Here is a 23,864-nt window from a genome sequence, read left to right on the forward strand (position 1 = left end):
AATAAAGGACTTGTTCTCAACTAGCCTACCTGGTTAAATAAAGGTGAAATAAATAAAATTAAGGATGTCCCAATTCCAGGTTACATATACTGCCTTTACAGAGTATGTTTTTAAATGGCATAGAAATAAGGGGTAAAGGTAGATAAAAAAAAATGTACTTGCATAAACCAAATTGTTTGACAAACTCAAAGGATGAGGTTGGTTTTTGTCAAAGCATCCCATAAATAAAGCAACCGTAAGCATTGGTCACCTGCTGCTCAACTGTGACCTAGTCCTTCTTGGGAATCAACAGCCAGAACTGATTCCTTTAACAAGACAGTAGGGGGGGATTGATTTATACAGGTAGCACGCTGGTGTCACCGGTTAATTAATAAACGAGCACAAATCCAATAGCATCTCATGACAACAAATCGACGGAATGTAAAAGTATAACATGTTTTGATCATGTCGCCGTTCTGAAATGAGAGACACAGACAGATAAAATCACTAATTGACTTCATTCAATATTAGCCGGTGACAACGTTCAATTAGAAACGTTATCAAACACGTTGCAACAATGTTCCAATGTAACCCATAATATCAACACAACATACCTTCAATGTAGGGCGGGATTTTGTTTTTTAGTATCCTCCAATCACAATACGTATTTTTCTGCCGTAAGCGATACAGACGTGAATATCATCCAATGAAATGTGTCGACGCGATACGTTAGGTTGGACGGTGGCGTCGTCGCTGTAGCTACGCGCTAGGCAAGACGAGCAGTATGGCGGAAGAAGAGATTGAATTTGAGTTAAAAGGTTTTAAAAAAGAATTGGAGAGTTTATTTGTCACTAACTCAAGTGAAGAATACGGACTTCAAAGCAAGTTATATTGTGTACGGTTCTGTAAGGTACGAAATGTATTGAAATCACATCTGGAAAAGCGAAAGAGTTGTTTTTTCCCCCCAGTACAGGCTCGAACTAGCTAACGTTAGCTAGCTAGTTAGGGCCAGAGCTCCTTTCTCTAATCTATGCTAGGGCTAACTAGCCAACCTATTCCCCTCCCCCAGGAACAGACAACTAACAACCCGTAAATGGCTAGCTAGCAACCAATAAACCAACCTGTTTGTGTTATGTTACATATGTTATATGTATATGCTAATTCACCCTTTTTTCAAAATGCATGATAGTAGCTTAGCGACATGGAAAAGCATTGTCAGTCAAGTCGTTTTCGGTAGCTTGTTTGTTAGCCAAGTTATCTGCAGTTCCCAGTTTAGCTAGTTAGTTAGCTGCTAGTTTACCAACAGTAGATTCGTTAACTTGCTAAGACGTCTCGTGGAATTCAATGTCTGTACTTTCATTTGAAGTTTATTTTTCCTATTTGTCGTATTGAGTAAGTCATGTTTTAGCCAGCTAGATTGTAACCAAAGATGGCTAACGCTGTGTTGTAACATCTATTAGGATTGAGGCGTTAACGCTACAGTGTCTAGTTAGTCTGACTATGGCCTAGTTAGGTAATAATGTAGTTAGCGAAGTATTCAGTTCCTACTAAATAAGTTGAGCTGATGATACAGTGAAAGGGACAACAATTGTTTTTAATTGGGCCCATCCAACTTCTTGGTATGGTTTCCCTATCCACTGTGTTTATTTTCCTTCCCCCCTTTCCTACCTGTATCTCTCCCCCCCTTTCCTACCTGTATCTCTCCCCCCCTTTCCTACCTGTATATCTCCCCCCCACTTTCCTACCTGTATATTCTTCCCCCCCACTTTCCTACCTGTATCTCTTTCCCCCCCCCACTTTCCTACCTGTATCTCTTTCCCCCCCCCACTTTCCTACCTGTATCTCCTTCCCCCCCACTTTCCTACCTGTATCTCTTTCCCCCCCCACTTTCCTACCTGTATATCCCCCCCACTTTCCTACCTGTATCTCTTTCCCCCCCCACTTTCCTATCTGTATCTCCTTCCCCCCCACTTTCCTACCTGTATCTCTTTCCCCCCCACTTTCCTACCTGTATCTCTCCCCCCCTTTACTACCTGTTACTCTCCCCCCCCACTTTCCTACCTGTATCTCTCCCCACCCCTTTCCTACCTGTATCTCTCTCCCCCCTTTCCTACCTGTACCCCCCCCCCCCCCACTTTACTACCTGTATCTCTCCCCCCCACTTTCCTACCTGTATCTCTCCCCCCCACTTTCCTACCTGTATCTCTCTCCACCCCTTTCCTACCTGTATCTCCTCCCACCCCCTTCCCTGTTTCTCCCCACCCCCTTCCCTCTCTCTCTCTCCTCCCTCTCTCCCTCCCCTCCCCCCTGTAGTTGGTGGAGGTGTATTCAGGACGATGGCAGGTACCCTTGCCACAGCTCCAGGTGCTCCAGACAGCTCTATGTTCCTTTGTCCAAGCCTCGGCCTGCTTCCCGTCTGACTGTGAACATGTATGCTACACACTGAGTAGCCTTGCCCTGTAAGTATGAGTGTTGACTTGTTTACCTGCTCCTTGGGGTACATAGAGACTGGGGGTGACAGGACACTATCTCCAGTATGAGTGTTGTTGTTTACCTGCTCCTTGGGGTACATAGTGTCCTGTCACCCCCAGTCTATCTACAGTCTGAGTGTTGTTGTTTACCTGCTCCTTGGGGTACATAGTGTCCTGTCACCCCCAGTCTGAGTGTTGTTGTTTACCTGCTCCTTGGGGTACATAGTGTCCTGTCACCCCCAGTCTGAGTGTTGTTGTTTACCTGCTCCTTGGGGTACATAGTGTCCTGTCACCCCCAGTCTGAGTGTTGACTTGTTTACCTGCTCCTTGGGGTACATAGTGTCCTGTCACCCCCAGTCTGAGTGTTGTTGTTTACCTGCTCCTTGGGGTACATAGTGTCCTGTCACCCCCAGTCTGAGTGTTGACTTGTTTACCTGCTCCTTGGGGTACATAGAGACTGGGGGTGACAGGACACTATCTCCAGTATGAGTGTTGTTGTTTACCTGCTCCTTGGGGTACATAGTGTCCTGTCACCCCCAGTCTGAGTGTTGTTGTTTACCTGCTCCTTGGGGTACATAGTGTCCTGTCACCCCCAGTCTGAGTGTTGTTGTTTACCTGCTCCTTGGGGTACATAGTGTCCTGTCACCCCCAGTCTGAGTGTTGACTTGTTTACCTGCTCCTTGGGGTACATAGTGTCCTGTCACCCCCAGTCTGAGTGTTGTTGTTTACCTGCTCCTTGGGGTACATAGTGTCCTGTCACCCCCAGTCTGAGTGTTGTTGTTTACCTGCTCCTTGGGGTACATAGTGTCCTGTCACCCCCAGTATGAGTGTTGTTGTTTACCTGCTCCTTGGGGTACATAGTGTCCTGTCACCCCCAGTCTGAGTGTTGACTTGTTTACCTGCTCCTTGGGGTACATAGTGTCCTGTCACCCCCAGTCTGAGTGTTGACTTGTTTACCTGCTCCTTGGGGTACATAGTGTCCTGTCACCCCCAGTCTGAGTGTTGACTTGTTTACCTGCTCCTTGGGGTACATAGTGTCCTGTCACCCCCAGTCTGAGTGTTGACTTGTTTACCTGCTCCTTGGGGTACATAGTGTCCTGTCACCCCCAGTCTGAGTGTTGACTTGTTTACCTGCTCCTTGGGGTACATAGTGTCCTGTCACCCCCAGTCTGAGTGTTGTTGTTTACCTGCTCCTTGGGGTACATAGTGTCCTGTCACCCCCAGTATGAGTGTTGACTTGTTTACCTGCTCCTTGGGGTACATAGTGTCCTGTCACCCCCAGTATGAGTGTTGACTTGTTTACCTGCTCCTTGGGGTACATAGTGTCCTGTCACCCCCAGTCTGAGTGTTGACTTGTTTACCTGCTCCTTGGGGTACATAGTGTCCTGTCACCCCCAGTCTGAGTGTTGACTTGTTTACCTGCTCCTTGGGGTACATAGTGTCCTGTCACCCCCAGTCTGAGTGTTGTTGTTTACCTGCTCCTTGGGGTACATAGTGTCCTGTCACCCCCAGTCTGAGTGTTGACTTGTTTACCTGCTCCTTGGGGTACATAGTGTCCTGTCACCCCCAGTATGAGTGTTGACTTGTTTACCTGCTCCTTGGGGTACATAGTGTCCTGTCACCCCCAGTCTGAGTGTTGACTTGTTTACCTGCTCCTTGGGGTACATAGTGTCCTGTCACCCCCAGTATGAGTGTTGTTGTTTACCTGCTCCTTGGGGTACATAGTGTCCTGTCACCCCCAGTCTGAGTGTTGACTTGTTTACCTGCTCCTTGGGGTACATAGTGTCCTGTCACCCCCAGTCTGAGTGTTGTTGTTTACCTGCTCCTTGGGGTACATAGTGTCCTGTCACCCCCAGTCTGAGTGTTGTTGTTTACCTGCTCCTTGGGGTACATAGTGTCCTGTCACCCCCAGTCTGAGTGTTGACTTGTTTACCTGCTCCTTGGGGTACATAGTGTCCTGTCACCCCCAGTCTGAGTGTTGTTGTTTACCTGCTCCTTGGGGTACATAGTGTCCTGTCACCCCCAGTCTGAGTGTTGACTTGTTTACCTGCTCCTTGGGGTACATAGTGTCCTGTCACCCCCAGTCTGAGTGTTGACTTGTTTACCTGCTCCTTGGGGTACATAGTGTCCTGTCACCCCCAGTCTGAGTGTTGTTGTTTACCTGCTCCTTGGGGTACATAGTGTCCTGTCACCCCCAGTCTGAGTGTTGACTTGTTTACCTGCTCCTTGGGGTACATAGTGTCCTGTCACCCCCAGTCTGAGTGTTGACTTGTTTACCTGCTCCTTGGGGTACATAGTGTCCTGTCACCCCCAGTCTGAGTGTTGTTGTTTACCTGCTCCTTGGGGTACATAGTGTCCTGTCACCCCCAGTCTGAGTGTTGACTTGTTTACCTGCTCCTTGGGGTACATAGTGTCCTGTCACCCCCAGTATGAGTGTTGACTTGTTTACCTGCTCCTTGGGGTACATAGTGTCCTGTCACCCCCAGTCTGAGTGTTGTTGTTTACCTGCTCCTTGGGGTACATAGTGTCCTGTCACCCCCAGTCTGAGTGTTGACTTGTTTACCTGCTCCTTGGGGTACATAGTGTCCTGTCACCCCCAGTCTGAGTGTTGACTTGTTTACCTGCTCCTTGGGGTACATAGTGTCCTGTCACCCCCAGTCTGAGTGTTGACTTGTTTACCTGCTCCTTGGGGTACATAGTGTCCTGTCACCCCCAGTCTGAGTGTTGTTGTTTACCTGCTCCTTGGGGTACATAGTGTCCTGTCACCCCCAGTCTGAGTGTTGTTGTTTACCTGCTCCTTGGGGTACATAGTGTCCTGTCACCCCCAGTCTGAGTGTTGACTTGTTTACCTGCTCCTTGGGGTACATAGTGTCCTGTCACCCCCAGTCTGAGTGTTGACTTGTTTACCTGCTCCTTGGGGTACATAGTGTCCTGTCACCCCCAGTCTGAGTGTTGTTGTTTACCTGCTCCTTGGGGTACATAGTGTCCTGTCACCCCCAGTCTGAGTGTTGTTGTTTACCTGCTCCTTGGGGTACATAGTGTCCTGTCACCCCCAGTCTGAGTGTTGTTGTTTACCTGCTCCTTGGGGTACATAGTGTCCTGTCACCCCCAGTCTGAGTGTTGTTGTTTACCTGCTCCTTGGGGTACATAGTGTCCTGTCACCCCCAGTCTGAGTGTTGTTGTTTACCTGCTCCTTGGGGTACATAGTGTCCTGTCACCCCCAGTCTGAGTGTTGTTGTTTACCTGCTCCTTGGGGTACATAGTGTCCTGTCACCCCCAGTCTGAGTGTTGTTGTTTACCTGCTCCTTGGGGTACATAGTGTCCTGTCACCCCCAGTCTGAGTGTTGTTGTTTACCTGCTCCTTGGGGTACATAGTGTCCTGTCACCCCCAGTCTGAGTGTTGTTTTCTAGGCTGACTCTGCTCTTTTCAGCCTTGTTATTTATTCCGTCCCTGTTGTAACATTTATTAAAGGAGGTAAGAGGCTCAAACAGTCCCCCCCTCCCCTTTCTCTCCCCCCTTCCCCCCCCTTTCTCCCCCCTCCCCTTTCTCCCCCCCCCTTTCCCCCCCTCCCCTTTCTCCCCCCTCCCCTTTCTCTCCCCCCTCCCCTTTCTCTCCCCCCTCCCCTTTCTCTCCCCCTCCCCTTTCTCCCCCCTCCCCTTTCTCTCCCCCCTCCCTTTCTCTCCCCCCTCCCTTTCTCTCCCCCCTCCCTTTCTCTCCCCCCTCCCCTTTCTCCCCCCTCCCCTTTCTCCCCCCTCCCCTCTCCCCCCCCTTTCTCCCCCTCCCCTTTCTCCCCCCTCCCCTTTCTCCCCCTCCCCTTTCCCCCCCTCCCCTTTCTCTCCCCCCTCCCCTTTCTCTCCCCCCTCCCCTTTCTCTCCCCCCCTCCCCTTTCTCCTCCCCCCCCTCCCCTTTCTCTCCCCCCCTCCCCTTCTCTCCCCCCTCCCCTTTCTCTCCCCCCTCCCCTTTCTCCCCTCCCCCCCTCCCCTTTCTCCCCCCTCCCCTTTCTCCCCCCTCCCTTTTCTCTCCCCCCCCTCCCCCTTTTTCTCCCCACAGGAGTGCTTTTGAGCTGTTGCTGTTTTTGAACAGGAATAAGATCCTGCAGGATCCCTTGAAAAATATCCTGGATTCGTTCCAGGTGAGTTGTCTTACAAATATCGGGAATCATAGATATATGGCGGTGATGAGTTGACTCCCCTTCCTTCCTAGCCTGGTTCCAGATCTGTTTGTGCTGTTCTTGCCAGCTCCTGTGGTTGTTGTCATGTCAACAAGACGACACAAAGAGGCTGTGTTGTAATCGGCAGACCAATCGGATCATATCCATTTGAATCAGCTGACCAATCGGATCATATCCATTTCTCACTGCTTTATGTAATGCTGTAAAACGTCACTCTTGAGTTTGACAAGATGGCACATAGATCTTGGACCAGGCTAACCTCTTCCTCCTCTTTCAGGAATGTTTTTCCCAGCTGGAGAGGCACCAGAACATCCACCTGCTGCAGGTGGGACAGATCATCAGAGAGAAGGGACCGTGGACCAACCCCATACTACAGGCCATCCTGAAGCACTCACAACTGCCCCGGGATGAAGGTGAGAGACTGGGAGAGAAAGGGAGGATGAGAGGGAGAGCCATGGACCACTTCAACATACTCATCCATACCATGTTGTATTTACTGACTATAAATCTGTTGTGTAAATATCTGCTCTGGAGTCGTCCGTCTATAATGACAGTTAACTACAGGTTTCTCTCTCTCCTCTGTGGATTTAATATTTACTACTGTAACATCCCAAATATAGAGCACTATTTGGGATGCAACAATGACCCTTGACCTCTCTCTCTCCACAGTGGACCGGTACCTAGGCTCAGAGATGCAACAATGACCCTTGACCTCTCTCTCTCTCCACAGTGGACCAGTACCTAGGCTCAGAGATGCAACATTGACCCTTGACCTCTCTCTCTCCACAGTGGACCGGTACCTAGGCTCAGAGATGCAACATTGACCCTTGACCTCTCTCTCTCCACAGTGGACCGGTACCTAGGCTCAGAGATGCAACATTGACCCTTGACCTCTCTCTCTCCACAGTGGACCGGTACCTAGGCTCAGAGATGCAACATTGACCCTTGACCTCTCTCTCTCTCCACAGTGGACCGGTACCTAGGCTCAGAGATGCAACATTGACCCTTGACCTCTCTCTCTCCACAGTGGACCGGTACCTAGGCTCAGAGATGCAACATTGACCTTTGACCTCTCTCTCTCCACAGTGGACCGGTACCTAGGCTCAGAGATGCAACATTGACCCTTGACCTCTCTCTCTCCACAGTGGATCGGTACCTAGGCTCAGAGATGCAACATTGACCCTTGACCTCTCTCTCTCTCCACAGTGGACCGGTACCTAGGCTCAGAGATGCAACATTGACCTTTACCTCTCTCTCCACAGTGGACCGGTACCTAGGCTCAGAGATGCAACATTGACCTTTGACCTCTCTCTCTCCACAGTGGACCGGTACCTAGGCTCAGAGATGCAACATTGACCCTTGACCTCTCTCTCTCCACAGTGGACCGGTACCTAGGCTCAGAGGTGCAACATTGACCCTTGACCTCTCTCTCCACAGTGGACCGGTACCTAGGCTCAGAGGTGCAACATTGACCCTTGACCTCTCTCTCTCCACAGTGGACCGGTACCTAGGCTCAGAGATGCAACATTGACCTTTGACCTCTCTCTCCACAGTGGACCGGTACCTAGGCTCAGAGATGCAACATTGACCTTTGACCTCTCTCTCCACAGTGGACCGGTACCTAGGCTCAGAGATGCAACATTGACCCTTGACCTCTCTCTCTCTCCACAGTGGACCGGTACCTAGGCTCAGAGATGCAACATTGACCCTTGACCTCTCTCTCTCCACAGTGGACCGGTACCTAGGCTCAGAGATGCAACATTGACCCTTGACCTCTCTCTCTCCACAGTGGACCGGTACCTAGGCTCAGAGATGCAACATTGACCCTTGACCTCTCTCTCTCTCCACAGTGGACCGGTACCTAGGCTCAGAGATGCAACATTGACCCTTGACCTCTCTCTCTCCACAGTGGACCGGTACCTAGGCTCAGAGATGCAACATTGACCTTTGACCTCTCTCTCTCCACAGTGGACCGGTACCTAGGCTCAGAGATGCAACATTGACCCTTGACCTCTCTCTCTCTCCACAGTGGATCGGTACCTAGGCTCAGAGATGCAACATTGACCCTTGACCTCTCTCTCTCCACAGTGGACCGGTACCTAGGCTCAGAGATGCAACATTGACCTTTGACCTCTCTCTCCACAGTGGACCGGTACCTAGGCTCAGAGATGCAACATTGACCTTTGACCTCTCTCTCCACAGTGGACCGGTACCTAGGCTCAGAGATGCAACATTGACCTTTGACCTCTCTCTCTCCACAGTGGACCGGTACCTAGGCTCAGAGATGCAACATTGACCCTTGACCTCTCTCTCTCTCCCACAGTGGACCGGTACCTAGGCTCAGAGATGCAACATTGACCTTTGACCTCTCTCTCTCCACAGCGTCTGTGTTCTACGTCGGGGGGGGGACGTCTGTGTTCTACGTCGGGGGGGACGTCTGTGTTCTACGTCGGGGGGGGACGTCTGTGTTCTACGTCGGGGGGGGACGTCTGTGTTCTACGTCGGGGGGGGACGTCTGTGTTCTACGTCGGGGGGGACGTCTGTGTTCTACGTCGGGGGGGGGACGTCTGTGTTCTACGTCGGGGGGGGGACGTCTGTGTTCTACGTAGGGGGGGGACGTCTGTGTTCTACGTCGGGGGGGGGACGTCTGTGTTCTACGTCGGGGGGGACGTCTGTGTTCTACGTCGGGGGGACGTCTGTGTTCTACGTCGGGGGGGACGTCTGTGTTCTACGTCGGGGGGACGTCTGTGTTCTACGTCGGGGGGGACGTCTGTGTTCTACGTCGGGGGGGACGTCTGTGTTCTACGTCGGGGGGGGACGTCTGTGTTCTACGTCGGGGGGACGTCTGTGTTCTACGTCGGGGGGGGACGTCTGTGTTCTACGTCGGGGGGACGTCTGTGTTCTACGTCGGGGGGACGTCTGTGTTCTACGTCGGGGGGACGTCTGTGTTCTACGTCGGGGGGGACGTCTGTGTTCTACGTCGGGGGGGGACGTCTGTGTTCTACGTCGGGGGGGGACGTCTGTGTTCTACGTCGGGGGGGGGGGACGTCTGTGTTCTACGTCGGGGGGGATAACACATTCTCTCTCTCTGCAGATGGTACTAGGTAGAGATAACAGATACTCTCTATCTGGGTTGTTCTGTGTCAGCCCAAACACATTGTCCTGGGACTGAGTTATATCTGGGTTGTTCTGTGTTAGCCCGAACATATTGTCCTGGGACTGAGTTGTTCTGTGTCAGCCCAAACACATTGTCCTGGGACTGGGTTGTTCTGTGTCAGCCCAAACACATTGTCCTGGGACTGGGTTGTTCTGTGTCAGCCCAAACACATTGTCCTGGGACTGGGTTGTTCTGTGTCAGCCCAAACACATTGTCCTGGGACTGGGTTGTTCTGTGTCAGCCCGAACACATTGTCCTGGGACTGGGTTTGTTCTGTGTCAGCCCGAACACATTGTCCTGGGACTGAGTTGCATCGCAAGAGATAGAAAATCTATCCTATATCACACAACTGACTTAATGCAATATCCAATCAGTGAGCAGAAACAAGCTGACTCGTCGTATCGTTCCGTGTGGAACTCTGACCCCAGTTTTCATAGCTGTCATTGCTGCTGCAAACTGTGACGGATGAGGCATTACCAAATGGGAAATGTACAAAGCATTGTAGAGACGGCATGGCTCGTCGTGGGCTACGTGGTCTGGCCAGTCTGTCGTGGTAGAAGGGAAGACCGTTCTCTTGTCCAGTTTCAACATGACCGATGCTAACTAGCTTAGCTCATTTATGGTCTGGCCAGTCTGTCGTGGTAGAAGGGAAGACCGTTCTCTTGTCCAGTTTCAACATGACCGATGCTAACTAGCTTAGCTCATTGATCTGATGTATGACCGGATTGGATGTTGCATTACAATTGAATTACTTTGTGTATCAGCAACGCTGTTTGAGATGGTTACCTGCATCTGGATAGACACTGTGTCCAAATGGCTTTGTGGGTCTCCTGAGTGGCGCAGTGGTCTGAGACACTGCATCTCAGCGCTAGAGGCGTCACTACAGACCCTGGTTCAGCGGTCTAAGGCACTGCATCTCAGTGCTAACGGCGTCACTACAGACCCTGGTTCAGTGGTCTAAGGCACTGCATCTCAGCGCTAGAGGCGTCACTACAGACCCTGGTTTTCGAATCCAGGCTGTATCACAACCGAGCCGTGATTGGGAGTTCCATAGGGCGGCGCGTAATTGGTCCAGCGTCGTTCGTGTTAAGAGTTTGGCCGGGGGTTAGACCGTCCATTGTAAATAAGAATTTGTAATGAAATGACTTGTCTAGTTAAAATAAAGGTTAAATAAATACATATTTAAAAAAAAAAAAATATTATAAATACACAGGGTTTATTATTGAAGTGCTGATATCTATTTATCCTGCTTGTTCTTTGATGTTTGGGGGTTTTCTAGGCCTGGTTACCGTTCAGCACCTTGTGATAACTGTTAACATTAAAAGGGCTTTATAGACAACATTGATTGATTTGATCTTGGACCACTTCCTGCTCCCCCGTTGGGATCTGATTTACAAACCAGGTTTTTTTTTATTGAGTCAGCTAATGAATAAACTGTAATTACATATTATAATTTTTTTTTAACCCAGTAAATAATTCACTTTTTTAAAAAATTTTTTATTAATGAAGTGTTTTTATAATTTGTTATTGAATCACTCTTCCTCTCACAGGGACTTGGTGTTTATATGGAGTCGACTCCGTCTGCGGATCAACCCGTCCAAACAGGCCTTCCTGGAAGAGAGTCATCGATTGATGCTGTCCGCCACCAACATCAGATCAATATTCTCTTTCATTAGAGTGATCCTTGCAGAGGTGAGCCAGGACCTCCTGTGACTGTTGATTTGGACTTTTTAATTAAAAAAAAATAATAATTTTTATTGTAATTTTATTGGTAAGATTCCAGCTGACATTTTTTTTTTTTGGGGGGGGGGGGGGGTGTTCAGATGTAATGGAGTTGTTGAGGTAGAGGAAGGATTTAAAAAATCTGTTTTGATTTTGGGTTGTACCTAGCTAAAGTGGCTTACGGTCAGCGTTCTTTAGATGCTTGTTGATGATTTCATTTTTTTTATTATTGTTTTATTTTTAAACATTTTTTTTTTTTGGTTTTCTGATTTTACATGTCAGAGCCTTTTGTTCCCCCCCCCCCACTGTTTTATCTGATTACTGTGCATACTAGAGATATGAATAGAAGCCATGGCTTTTTCTGTTGTTGTTGGTTTGACTGAGAATTGTGTTGAACTGACAAACAACATGAGCGTTGGACTAGTAACCGAAAGGTCGCAAGATCGGATCCCCCCCCCCCCTCCCCCGAGGTGACAAGGTACAAAATCTGTCGTTCTGCCCCCTTGAACAAGGCAGTTAAACCCCACTGTTCCTAGGCCGTCATTGAAAATAAGAATTTGTTCTTAACTGACTTGCCTAGTTTTAAATAAAAATACCATCAGCTAGCATGCATGATGCTGGGGTACGACTCATGTGGCCCCTTTATTTATGGTCCCTGGTTAAAAATAGCACACTATAGTATATAGGGAATAGTTTATCTTTTGGGACACGGCCCTGATCGTGATTAGGCCGAGTCTTTAGTAGAATTGTTTGTTTGTTTTTCAGTAAAAAAAATTGACATCTTTGATGAAGATGAGCAACAAAGACTGGATAAATACATGATACAAATACTGAGCTATAATTGTATTCTCCAAAACATTTTGATATAATTTTATACTCCTATACAATCGTTTAAGGAAAGATTTTAGTTTCACAAGTACATTTTTTTTTTTCTTCTTCTCTCTCATAGAAGGGTTGGTCATAATTATTGGCACCCCCGTCCTAATTATTGGCACCCCCGTCATAATTATTGGCACCCCTGTCATAATTATTGGCACCCCTGTTTTTCAAAACCTCGCCTTGCAAAATATAACGGCATTGAGACTTGTTCTAACTAGCAATGTGTTGTTTATTTTTTTCTTCTCTGCTTATACGTTCTGATTTCGACACCAAACCCACCGCTGCTGTGTGTGTTGCCAAAGAGCTCTATATTCATGTCATCCAACTAATGTAAACGGCTGGAGTTTTTTAAATGACATCGGCACTTGGATTGAAACCGGGTGCTTTGGTTAGATCGCCTGTAAATAGAGCTCTTCGTCCACGCAGACCAGCGGTGGGTTTGGTGTCCAAATCAGGATGCATGAGCAGAGAATAACCCCATTTACCTACTGTAAAATATGGTGGTGGATCTTTGATGTTGTGGGGCTCTGGGTGCTTCCGCCGGCCCTGGGGCTCTTGCAAACCTTTCAAAATGGACGCATTTTGCGTACCAACTATTCAATTCTCTCTCCATGTACGCAGATGCGTTAAAAGTAGGCAGAAATGAATAGGGCCTATTTTATTTTTACTTTTTTTTTAATAAATAAAATACATCCACAAAGTAAATCTAACATCCTGTTTCTCGAGCTGCGACACACAGACATGTACGGAGTTTGTGTCAACGGGCATGGAGATGAATACATCATTATTGGACGTAGCTGCCTCGTGTCTGCCCCTCCTGTTTGTTGTGATGCTGAGTTTGCCGACAGTCAGATTGTACGTGAACGCATGGACAAATCCCTTTTGGACTCCGTGTGTTGTGGGAAGGTAAACACTAATAGTTTCAAGCTAACGTTAGCGAACAGAAGATGGACATTCGGTGGGCTCTGAAGTTCCAGCAGTTCACTCGCATTTCCTAGTGAAAGAAATTTAAATGCAAATATGGAAAAAAAATAACAGGTTGCATTTGTGCGAGTGTGATACATTTTAATTATAATTGAGATCAGATTCACAAATGGCACACGCACGAGCGTGCGGGGAGGAAAGACGACCCCAATTCGGGACACGTGCGCGTCTGGTACTCTTAAAAAGTTGGACAGGGTTGGCAGGTCTGTTCTTGTTAAGGTCAACGGCGTCTTCGACTTTTTAACCAGTACCAGGACGTTTTTAGCCAGGTTAAATCTGGTTGCCAGGAGGATAAAACGTCGCCGCAAGACAATAACCCCAATAACACATTAAAAATTCACAAAGAAATGTGTTCATTGACCCCAAAAACTACATTTTAGTCATGTTGTCCATCAGTCTCCGGACTTGAACCTCATTGAAAACCGCAGATTAGGGGTTTTTGAATTGAAACAGTCCATAAGCGCAGATTAAGGATATCAAGGATCTGGACAGATTCTGTATGAAGGAATGGTCTATGATCCCAGTGTGTTCTCCAATCTGGTGAAAGGCTCAGCGCCGTTATCCTCGCAGGGTGAGGGATTGAAAACCCAGGTGTGCAAATCATTTTCACCTTGTCTCTCTTGAGACGACAAAAAACTTGTTAATTAAACAATCTCTTTCTCTGAGAAATGGTATTAGTATCAAATAATCTAGTTACGTTTTGTTTTGAGTACAATATAGCTCAGTATAGCTCATCTTTATCAAGGGTGCCAATCATTTTGGACCTGACTGTTTGTCTATATAAAAATACATTGTTTTTGGTAATTCGCTGACCCCCTTCTGTTCTATTTCTGTTTTCCTCTCCCAGCTGGGAAAAGATGGTCTTCAGTTCTGTGTGGAGCTCTGCACCCACGCCCTCCAGACAAACCCCTGCGACGCCTCCACCAAGTCCCTCATCTACAAGACGGTAGCCTACCTCCTCCCCAACGACCTGGAGGTCTGCCGGGCCTGCGCCCTCCTCGTCTTCTTCCTGGAGCGTACCGTGGAAGCCTACAAAACGGTGTTCCTCCTCTACACGCACCCCGACCAGGAGTACCACGTCGAAGCCGGTCCCATCGGGAACCACATCCGCTTTGAGATCCTCCAGACCCTGAAGAGAGGTCTCTACTTCGACCCAGAGTTCTGGAACCTTTTGAATCTCCGGACCAACTGCCTGAAGTTGATGAGCGAGAAGAAGGCGGCGTTGGCAAAGATGATGATGATGATGGAGGAGGAGGAGGATGATGGGTGGGTGTCCAACTACTGCAGCACCGACACCAAAGAGCCCTGTTGCAGCTGGAGCGCTGACCTGTCAGAGTGTGTGCAGCCTGAACCAGCACAGAAACACGTTCAGATGAAACCCTTTCACCGGGTAACGGCGCCCAAAAGGCGGTTCCAAAAAGAACAGAAGAATCACGTTTCGACGGCGCCGATGGCAGCCAAACGTGTCAAAGGTCAAAGGTTCGAAAAGACCTCTATTGTCGAGCCGCAGCAGCTGCCTGTTAATCATGTGATGGCGAAAGCGAAGATGGAGAAGCCGACTGAACCCCCTGTTGTTGAGGAACAACCTGTAATAAAAAGAAGAGGGAGGAAGCCTGGGCCGAAGCCGGCACCGCGTTCATCTGTCAAAACAACAGAGTCCTCAGCTGAGACCTCCTCTGTCAGACGGTCCTTCAGACAACTGGACATGGCGCAGGAGAACCTGGCCAGGCAAGTCAGTCACAGACCACATAGGCACATGACCAGACTCTCGGAGAAGAAACCTCCCAAACGGAGGGGTAGGAAACCCCGTTGGCTACTGGAGGGTACGTTCCAGGCTGAGAACAGTGCTCCCCGGAAGGGTCGCCAACCAGGGAGGAAACCTCCACAGCAGAAGACCCAGCAGACACCAGTGGATAAGACCAATAAGACCTTTAAGTCTGGTGCCGCTGTCAAGGAAAGCACAACCAAACAAAAGAATGCCGTTACCTCACAAAATAAAATGGCGTCCGCTCGTCTAACAGCTCCGAGGGAACAGGAAGGTAAACGTCAGAAGGAGATTCCTGCTACTAACCACCTACCAGCAGTATCTCCTGCTCATGACTCAAAGCTGGAGGTTTCCTTACCTGACAACGAAGTGTTTGGGTTCTTCCATGAGGATTATCTCAGTAGTAGGCAAGGACTGGTGACTCTAAACTGTGATAAATCGAAGGCACCAATCCAGGCACAGTATCGGGTGAAGGATAGACTCGGAGAGGCGTTTATCCTTTCCGCTCAGAACGCCAGTCTCTTCATACAGCAGTTGCACAACTACGCCCAGACGCCTAAGGCGGAAGGTGTCACGTTGAATACCGAAACCTGTTTGTTGAAAGCGACAGATGTCCGTCCCTCCTTAAACCAAAGTTGTCTGCCGGTGTCGTGTGATGCTTCGGGGGTATTTTACCAGACGTCTGCAGTGGAAATGGAAGTTGAGGTCTCCTCACAAACTGTCACGGCAACTGCCACTGATATGACTTTCACACCACGAGGTGGAGCTGTTGAACACATCGAAAGTCCCAAGAATGAGGAAGGATTCTCTACTGATGCTCAGGAAACATGTACTCCATCTGTTCCCTCAGTGAATGTCATTGTTCCTAATAACACAGGAAGAAGAACAGATACAAATGTAACTAATGTTCCAAGAGAACCAACGGAAGTTACGAATATTCCGAAAAAGCAAACCGTTTCTGAAGTCGGGGATATTTTAGAATCGTCCAGGAAGTCAGAAGTTACTGATATTCTGAAAGAGGCTATGGATATAGCAAACATTGGTGTGGATGAAGCAATGATGGGTGACGGTGACACTGGCTGCGTCCCTGGAAAGGAAACTCGGGAGCTTGTTGTTCTTACTCCTTTCTGCTGGTTGGCTAATACCTCAATGGAAGCGTTTGCCAGAGAGTTTGAAAAGTTTGCCAAGGGTCCAGATTCTGATGTTGTCGTAAAAAAGGAGTCGGTGACGCACCAGACCACAGATAATGTCTCGCACAAAACGTTGGAGACGACACCGTCAACGTCTCCAAAAGTCATCCCTAAGGCCGTCGCAGACCCGGTGGTCCTTGAGGATACTTCAGAAGTAACCAAAGTCGCCCCACAGGACACTACAGACATCCTGGAAAACATGGACACTCCACACACTCAACAGGACACCCAACTGGACATTAAGGGTACCTCACAAAACACTGAGCCGGAGGATAGCCCAATGGCCGCTGAGAGCGTCCCACAGCTCACTGATGAGACCCGGCAGCTTGAGCACCCCCTGAAAGGCACTGTGGGTACTCCAGAGGTGCCTGTGGACTCGACACAGGACAATGACACCCCTCAGATCACCGAATACCCCCCACAGAATAGGCAGGACATAGGACAACTCACAGAGGACACCCTGAAAGTCACTTTCACTGAAGTCACCCCACAGGCTACTGAGGACCAGACAAAATCCACTGTGGATACTCCAGAGGATGTGGACACACTACCACAGAACACAGAGGAGGACAGCTCGGAGGTAATTGAGGATGCCCAGGAAGTCACTGTAGACAGCCAGGAAGTCACTGTAGACAGCCAGGAAGTCACTGTAGATACCTCCGAGCACATTGAGGACGCCCTACAAATACAAAACACTGCAGACACCCTACAGCTCACAGTGGACGCCTCAATGGTCGCTGAAGAGCTCACCAAGGACACACGTGATGCCACACAGAACAATGGGGACACGCCACACCTCCATGAGGACACCCTACAGGACACACCGGTCACTGAGGACACCCCAAGAGTCCCTGAAGAGACGTCACAGGAACCCAAAGACACCTCAAAGGTCAGCGGAGATACCCCGATGATTACTGAAGACACCCTACAACACAGTGAAGACACCCCACAGGACACACAGTACAATTCACTGGTCACCCCGAAAGTCACTGAAAGTGCTCACACTCCAAAGGTCACCCCAAGAGTCCCTGAAGAAACGTCACAGGACCCCAAAGATGCCTCAAAAGTCATTGAAAACTCTCCACAGGAAACACAGGACACCCCAACTGTCTCTGGGGATATCGGACAACATCCTAGAGGTGGCACCCCACAGGAGAATGAGAAAAACCCACTGGCATATCGCTGTAGTCTCTGCAACAAGGTTTTTAAAGGCAAACGTGTTATAGCCCACGCCATGTACCACTTCCGCAGAGACCAATGTATGTTCTGTAGGATGCTGTTCAAAAACGACCTGCTCGCCATGATGCACCTGTCCCAACACATCGACAAGTTGAAAAAAGGAAACCTAGCGTCTGATATTGAGGAGGTCCGCGAGAACTGTAAAGCTGGGATGTCAGACACGCCTGGACGCTCAACGCAGAGGGGTAGACGGGGACGCAAGAGGATCCCTGTAAATTCCACAGAGTCCGCAGAGTCGTCAACTCCGGATAACAGGAAGCTACGGTCGACCAATAGGACCTCCTCTATAAACTCCTCGGAGTCAACTCCACCGGATCGCCGGAAGCTACGGTCGACCAATAGGCTCTCGACTGACTCTCAACCTTCACCGGAGACTAAACTCACAACAGAAGAGTCTGAAGGCAAGCAGTCGACACAGAGGGGCAGAAGACGGTTTAAGGTTGAAGGAACTGAGGGTGATGGTGATACTCAGGCAGAGGAACAAGAGAAGATCGGTAGGAGGCAAGAGGAAGAGCACTCGGCTCCGGAACAGAGGGAGGAACCCGTGGAGATCGCTACTTCTCCGGTGAAGACATCGACAGGTGAACAAGGAGGAACCTACTCCTCTCCTCTGACAAAGACTTTGGAAGAAGAGGAGAAACCCTGCACCTCGGCAAAGACCATGGAGGACAACACAGAATCTCAGGCTGTATCGGTAACACAGGACAGGCTTTCAGTAGAGAGACCTCTAGAGATCTCAGTTCAGGGTAAAGAGACTCCCGGCGGATGCCCTGTGGAGGGATGCACAGAGATATTCACTGGAAAACGGCGTTCTCTCCTCGGACATATTCTGGACGATCACCGCGGCGACGCCAAACCCTTGGAAACGACGTTCCGTCAAGGCAATGGCAAATGCAATATTTGCAAGAAGCCCGTTTTGACTTTGCAGCATTACCAGCACCACATTGTATGGCACAAAGGAATTCCCAGGCATCCCTGTCTACATGATGGGTGTAAAGCCCGGTTCAGTGCAGCGACAGAAATGAGGAACCACACCAAGACTCACCAGCCGCTCCTGGCAGTGTGCTGCTTCCCAGGTTGTCAGGAGCGCTTGGCTTGTCTTCCGGAGCTTAACCGTCACGAACAAGAACACTATCGTCTTCCAAAGGAAGGGAAGGATGAATCCGTTTTCTCTACCCTTCTCACCAATAACACCTCTGTAAAAGTGATTAAACGGTGTAAGGTGAGGAGGAATAAGCTACAGAAGATGCAGGGTGTAAAGAGACTATGGCCTCTTAGAGAAAAGGAGGGATCGGCAACTGACCTCACTACTACTACTACTGTAAAGGTAACTAGGAAGTATGACTTGACCAAGACGTTAAAGAAAACGCAGGTCGTAAAGAAACGGCATGTTCCCAGGGACAAGGATCCCTGTACTACTGACCGCTCTAACGTCTCTGTAAAAGTAACAAATAAGTTGAAGAAATTGCAGGTTAAGAGGAAACCGTGTGTTGTTAGGAAAATGAACGCCTCAACCACTCCCGTCACCACGGCCAATGAAAAAGCTGAAAAAGTGAGCAAGAAGTTAAAGATGATTCGTAAGGTAAAGAAAGCGTTGGCTGTAAAGCGACAGAACGTTAGCAAAGACAGTTATACCCCAACTGGTCCAACCACCTCTACCACAATTATCGCCACTGAAAAAGTTACCAAAAAGCTACAAATTATAAATAACTTGAAGAAAATGCTGGTTATTAAGAAACCGAACGTTAGCAAAGAAAAGGATACCCAACCTGGCCCAACCACCGACACAAAAGTGACAAAAAAACCTAAGGTGACGCATAAGTTAAAGAAAACGCAACTTGTAAAGAAACAGAGTGTTGTAAAAGACATCAGGAAGATCTCCATCGTTAGCACAGATGAGGATACCCAACCTGTTCCTCCCACAGTCACTCCGAAAGTCACAGAGAAGTTACCAATGGTGACAGATGAGGTAAAGAAAACACAAGTTCTAAAGAAACAAAGTGTTATCAAGGAACCCAAGAGGCCTGTTAGCAAAGAACCTAGGAAGACCTCCAAAAAACCTGTGAAGTCAAAGACCTCTGGTCCAGAGAAACATGTTAATAAAGTCACAGAAGTGCTAGGAAGTAAAGACAAAGAAGTGGTAGAAAGTAAATCAAAGGAGGAAGATGATAAACCATTGGTAGAAACATCACACTCAACAGCTAGCAGTGTCTGTGACCAGAAGATGGTTAACGGACACTTAAAGGAGATTACTAAGGAATCACCAAAATACCAGACAAGTCTTAAAACAAGTCTTAAAACAAGCACAGTTTCCAAATCCAAGAAATGCGAACCACGAAACCATAAACCTGCTACTCCCAAAACCCCTACAAATACTCCCCAAACCCCTACAAATACTCCCCAAACCCCTACAAATACTCCCCAAACCCCTACAAATACTCCCCAAACCCTTACAAATACTCCCCAAACCCCTACAAATACTCCCCAAACCCCTACAAATACTCCCCAAACCCCTACAAATACTCCCCAAACCCCTACAAATACTCCCCAAACCCCTAGAAATACTCCCAAAACCCTTACAAATACTCCCCAAACCCTTACAAATACTCCCCAAACCCCTACAAATACTCCCAAAACCCCTACAAATACTCCCAAAACCCCTACAAATACTCCCAAAACCCCTACAAATACTCCCAAAACCCTTACAAATACTCCCCAAACCCTTACAAATACTCCCAAAACCCCTACAAATACTCCCCAAACCCTTACAAATACTCCCCAAACCCTTACAAATACTCCCAAAACCCTTACAAATACTCCCAAAACCCCTACAAATACTCCCCAAACCCCTATCAAGGAGGAAGCGAAAAACTCTACTTTCTTTGGGAAGATTAAAAACAGGCCATACATCCGGCCTCCGCCCACCGCCTACCTAGACGAGAGGTACACCACCATGCCGAAACGCAGGAAAGAGATGTCCTGGACTCCTCATTTCTCTCCAGTGCTCCCGGACCTGGTGGTGGAGGCATCGGGGACCACGGCTACACCGTTATTAGTCCATAGACGACGCTGTGCCAAGTGTTTCTTGTCCTTCAACAGTGGAGAAGAGTTGCAGACGCACCTCTCGTTGAAGAAGTGTACAAAACTTTTTGGCTTCGACTCAGATGAGGACAGTAAGTAAGTAAGTATAAGATTGTGACTTGTTGTTAACATATTTGTGTTTACTTTTAAGGGATTTGATTTCTCGTTGTTTGATTTTAATATTAAAACATTTATTTGAATGATAGTTAATACAAGGTAATTTAGGAGCTGTTTCCGGACACAGATTTAAGCCTAGAAGTCATGGATTTAAAAACAATCTCAATGGGTAATCCATCAAAAAGTATTCTTATTCCAGGACTAGGTTTAATCTGTGTCTGGTAAATCACCCCAAAGTGTAGTAGATTATAGAAGTGATTTTTAAATGTGATTTTCCTCCATATTGTTTACGTTGAAAGCTCCAGATATTGTATGCCGATTGTGGTTTGTGATTTACTATTGTTCCAGGTAGCTGGTGAAGCTTATAGACAAGAGGACATGTTTGGATGTGCTGCTAGGGAAAAAGGGTGGGGGGTGTTTAACCCCCTCCAAAACCTGCTAGGAGTGTTGAACCCCTTTCGACCCTGCTACCTTACTGAGGGACGACCAGGGTTTACAGGACTCTAACATGACTTGCTGGCTAGTCTGGGACAGCCGTGCCAGTACTCCCCTTGTGACTGAGGCTGGCAATCTGAGGCGGCCTACAAACGGAAGACACCTCTCAACCCCTGCTACCTTATTGAAGAGGGTTCTTCAAGCGTTAACTCTTACATGACTTGCTGACTAGCCTGGGATGTGACTGAAGTTGACCGGTGGTTACAACAGAAGACGGAGAACATTATTAAAGGGTTTTGACCGTTCTTCCATGTTCAGTCTCCCATGGTCCATAGGAGTAACCTACGACCTTTGAACCCTGACCCTCAAATACAAAAGTTCAGGGGTCTTTTGGATTGACCGATTTGATTGATTGACCAGGAAGTGTCTCTAAACTAAAGCCCTAAGGACTTATGAAGGCGGACACTATATGAGACCTGGCAGGATGGTCGGATAGTTAATATATATTCTTTGTTTTTCTTTGTATTTACTTTGGACTGAAGAAGTGCCTGGAACCAACCTGCTACTTCCTGCTTCTCTTCTATTGGTCAATGGTCTAGGGGTTTTGCGTCCCAAATGGCATCTTATTCCCTCTATAGTGCACAACTCTATGTGAACCCTGGTCAAAAGTAGTGCACTACCTACCCTATGTGGGGCTCTGGTCAAAAGTAGTGCACTATAAAGGGAATAGGGTGTAATTTGGGCCACAGAGACTTATTGCTGGGGTCAAGGAATGACTCTTGAAGCTGTGAGAACTGATGTTATGCAGGGATATTAACTATACAAAAATGTTCAGATATTTAACACACACTAAAAAAAATAAAAACTATTGCTCGTCTTTTTTGCTTTTTGCACTTGTCACTTAAAACCCAAAACCCCTAGTGAGTTTAACAGTCAAACTGCCAGGGGTTAAGAGTTTCCAAAACCTCTTCTATGGATTATATATCTACGGCCACAACGCAACAACATGTATATTTAGAGAGCGTGTTGTAGGCAACCGGTAACTGCCCAAATAAAGGAAACCCCTTGAGTAAATGAGGGGGATACAAAAGTTTATGTGTGGGGGGGGTGCATTTTCCTGGCATGGTCCAGGTCCACTTGTAGAATCTATGCCACGGTGCATTGAAGCTGTTCTGGCAGCTCGTGGTGACACAACACCTATTTAAGACGTTTATGTAGGCGTTTCCTTTATTTTGACAATTACCTGTATTTGATCAAATTTTAACCAGTTATTTTTTTTTTTTTAACTATTGATCCTCTGCGACTAAATTATGTTCTCTGGTGTATTTTGAACATTGAGAGCACGCTCCTGTGATTGGATAGATTTTATTTTTTTATTTTTTTAATAACTCAATATTTTTTATTTTTTGCCTCTTGGGCCCAGCCCCCTGACTCACACAATTATTTATTATGCAGTTTATTTTATTAATCAGTTACACAATCAAGGCAGGGCCCCCCCCCCCCAGTTACCCACGTGGACGCCCCTGCCTCTTCTTCTTCTCTCCCTCGTCTGATAATTAGCAGAGCGGCAGCAGGCTGTCTAAAACTCATTGACAGCAGGCTCCTGAATCCTCCTGTCGTTGGCGGTTGCAGTAAAAAATATCTCTATCTAATATATATATATACTGTATATAAGTGTCTTGGGGGGGGCCCCACACGGGCCTGGGCCCAGGGGCTTCAGCCCCGGTAAGCCCCTGCATTAATCTGGCCCTGTATGTAGGGATTAGGTTGCCATTTGAGACAATTGTGTCTGCAATGTGCAAAGTGTCTTTTTAATTTCCATATTACTGCTTTAAATTTACTATAATACAAACATCAACAATCTGTTTGAACATATTAGCCATAAGGTCTAAACAACAACAACCTGTTTGAGCCATAAGGCCTAAACAATGTTCCATATTTAAAAATGACTATTCATCTCTTTTAAAAAAAAAATGTTTTCTAATGTATTTGACTTTAATCAACATTATAGTTTAATGCACATTTTAAGGTTCACTCTTTGTATATCTGTCTGGGATGAGTTGACGAGTCCTTGTCCCAAACGGTCCCTTGTGTACTACTTGAGACCAGGGCCCCATTTTGGGTTCACTATAAGGAATAGGCCAGGGTGCCACTTGGGACTCATATTTTATAAAGAGGTTAGGAACTTATTACATGTATTAATATGAATTGACCCGTCTGTCCCCAACCAACAATCCTGCGCCTGCTTGTTCAGAAACCAATCTATTGATTACAGTCTATTGCTCAACACATGGACGAGACTAAACACTTCTATTAGCTTCTGACATCACTTCCCTTTTTTTTGGGGGGGGGGGAAGAGAAATAACTATATTGTTGTGATGTTTTGGGAGGCGGCAGCACACCGTGTGGTTACTGACTGTTCTACTGAACCCAACAGAACAGTGGCTGTAGGTGTAATGTATTATTCATATGGGTTTTTTTTCTTCTATTTGGCTCCTGTAAATATGTGAAGAGTTTGAATGGCTTATTATAACTGGGTGTTTTGAAACGGGTTTATATATCAACTTCTTGATGTAAAATAATAAAACACATGTTGTTAAACTGGTATAAGTCGACCAAGTCTTTTTATTTTATTTATTTATTTATCAAGAGTTAACTAGTTTTTTTTTTTTT

At 47.5% G+C, this 23,864-nt stretch overlaps 1 protein-coding gene across 1 annotated transcript; it reads left to right on the forward strand.

Annotated features, from left to right (window-relative positions):
• LOC106575012 (uncharacterized) lies at nucleotides 1-23,801 on the forward strand. Its single transcript, XM_082962440.1, has 8 exons — nucleotides 1-889; nucleotides 2,293-2,438; nucleotides 6,502-6,583; nucleotides 6,900-7,111; nucleotides 7,412-7,418; nucleotides 11,289-11,471; nucleotides 14,212-20,739; nucleotides 21,105-23,801. Exons 1-7 carry the CDS (start codon nucleotides 764-766, stop codon nucleotides 20,737-20,739), a joined length of 7,284 nt encoding a protein of 2,427 aa, XP_082818566.1. The 5' UTR covers nucleotides 1-763; the 3' UTR covers nucleotides 21,105-23,801.
• Nucleotides 23,802-23,864: the final 63 nt, after the last annotated feature.

The sequence above is a fragment of the Salmo salar genome, chromosome 16 (assembly GCF_965601325.2).
Source record: "Salmo salar chromosome 16, fSalSal1, whole genome shotgun sequence".
NCBI classification, from domain to species: Eukaryota; Metazoa; Chordata; class Actinopteri; order Salmoniformes; family Salmonidae; genus Salmo; species Salmo salar.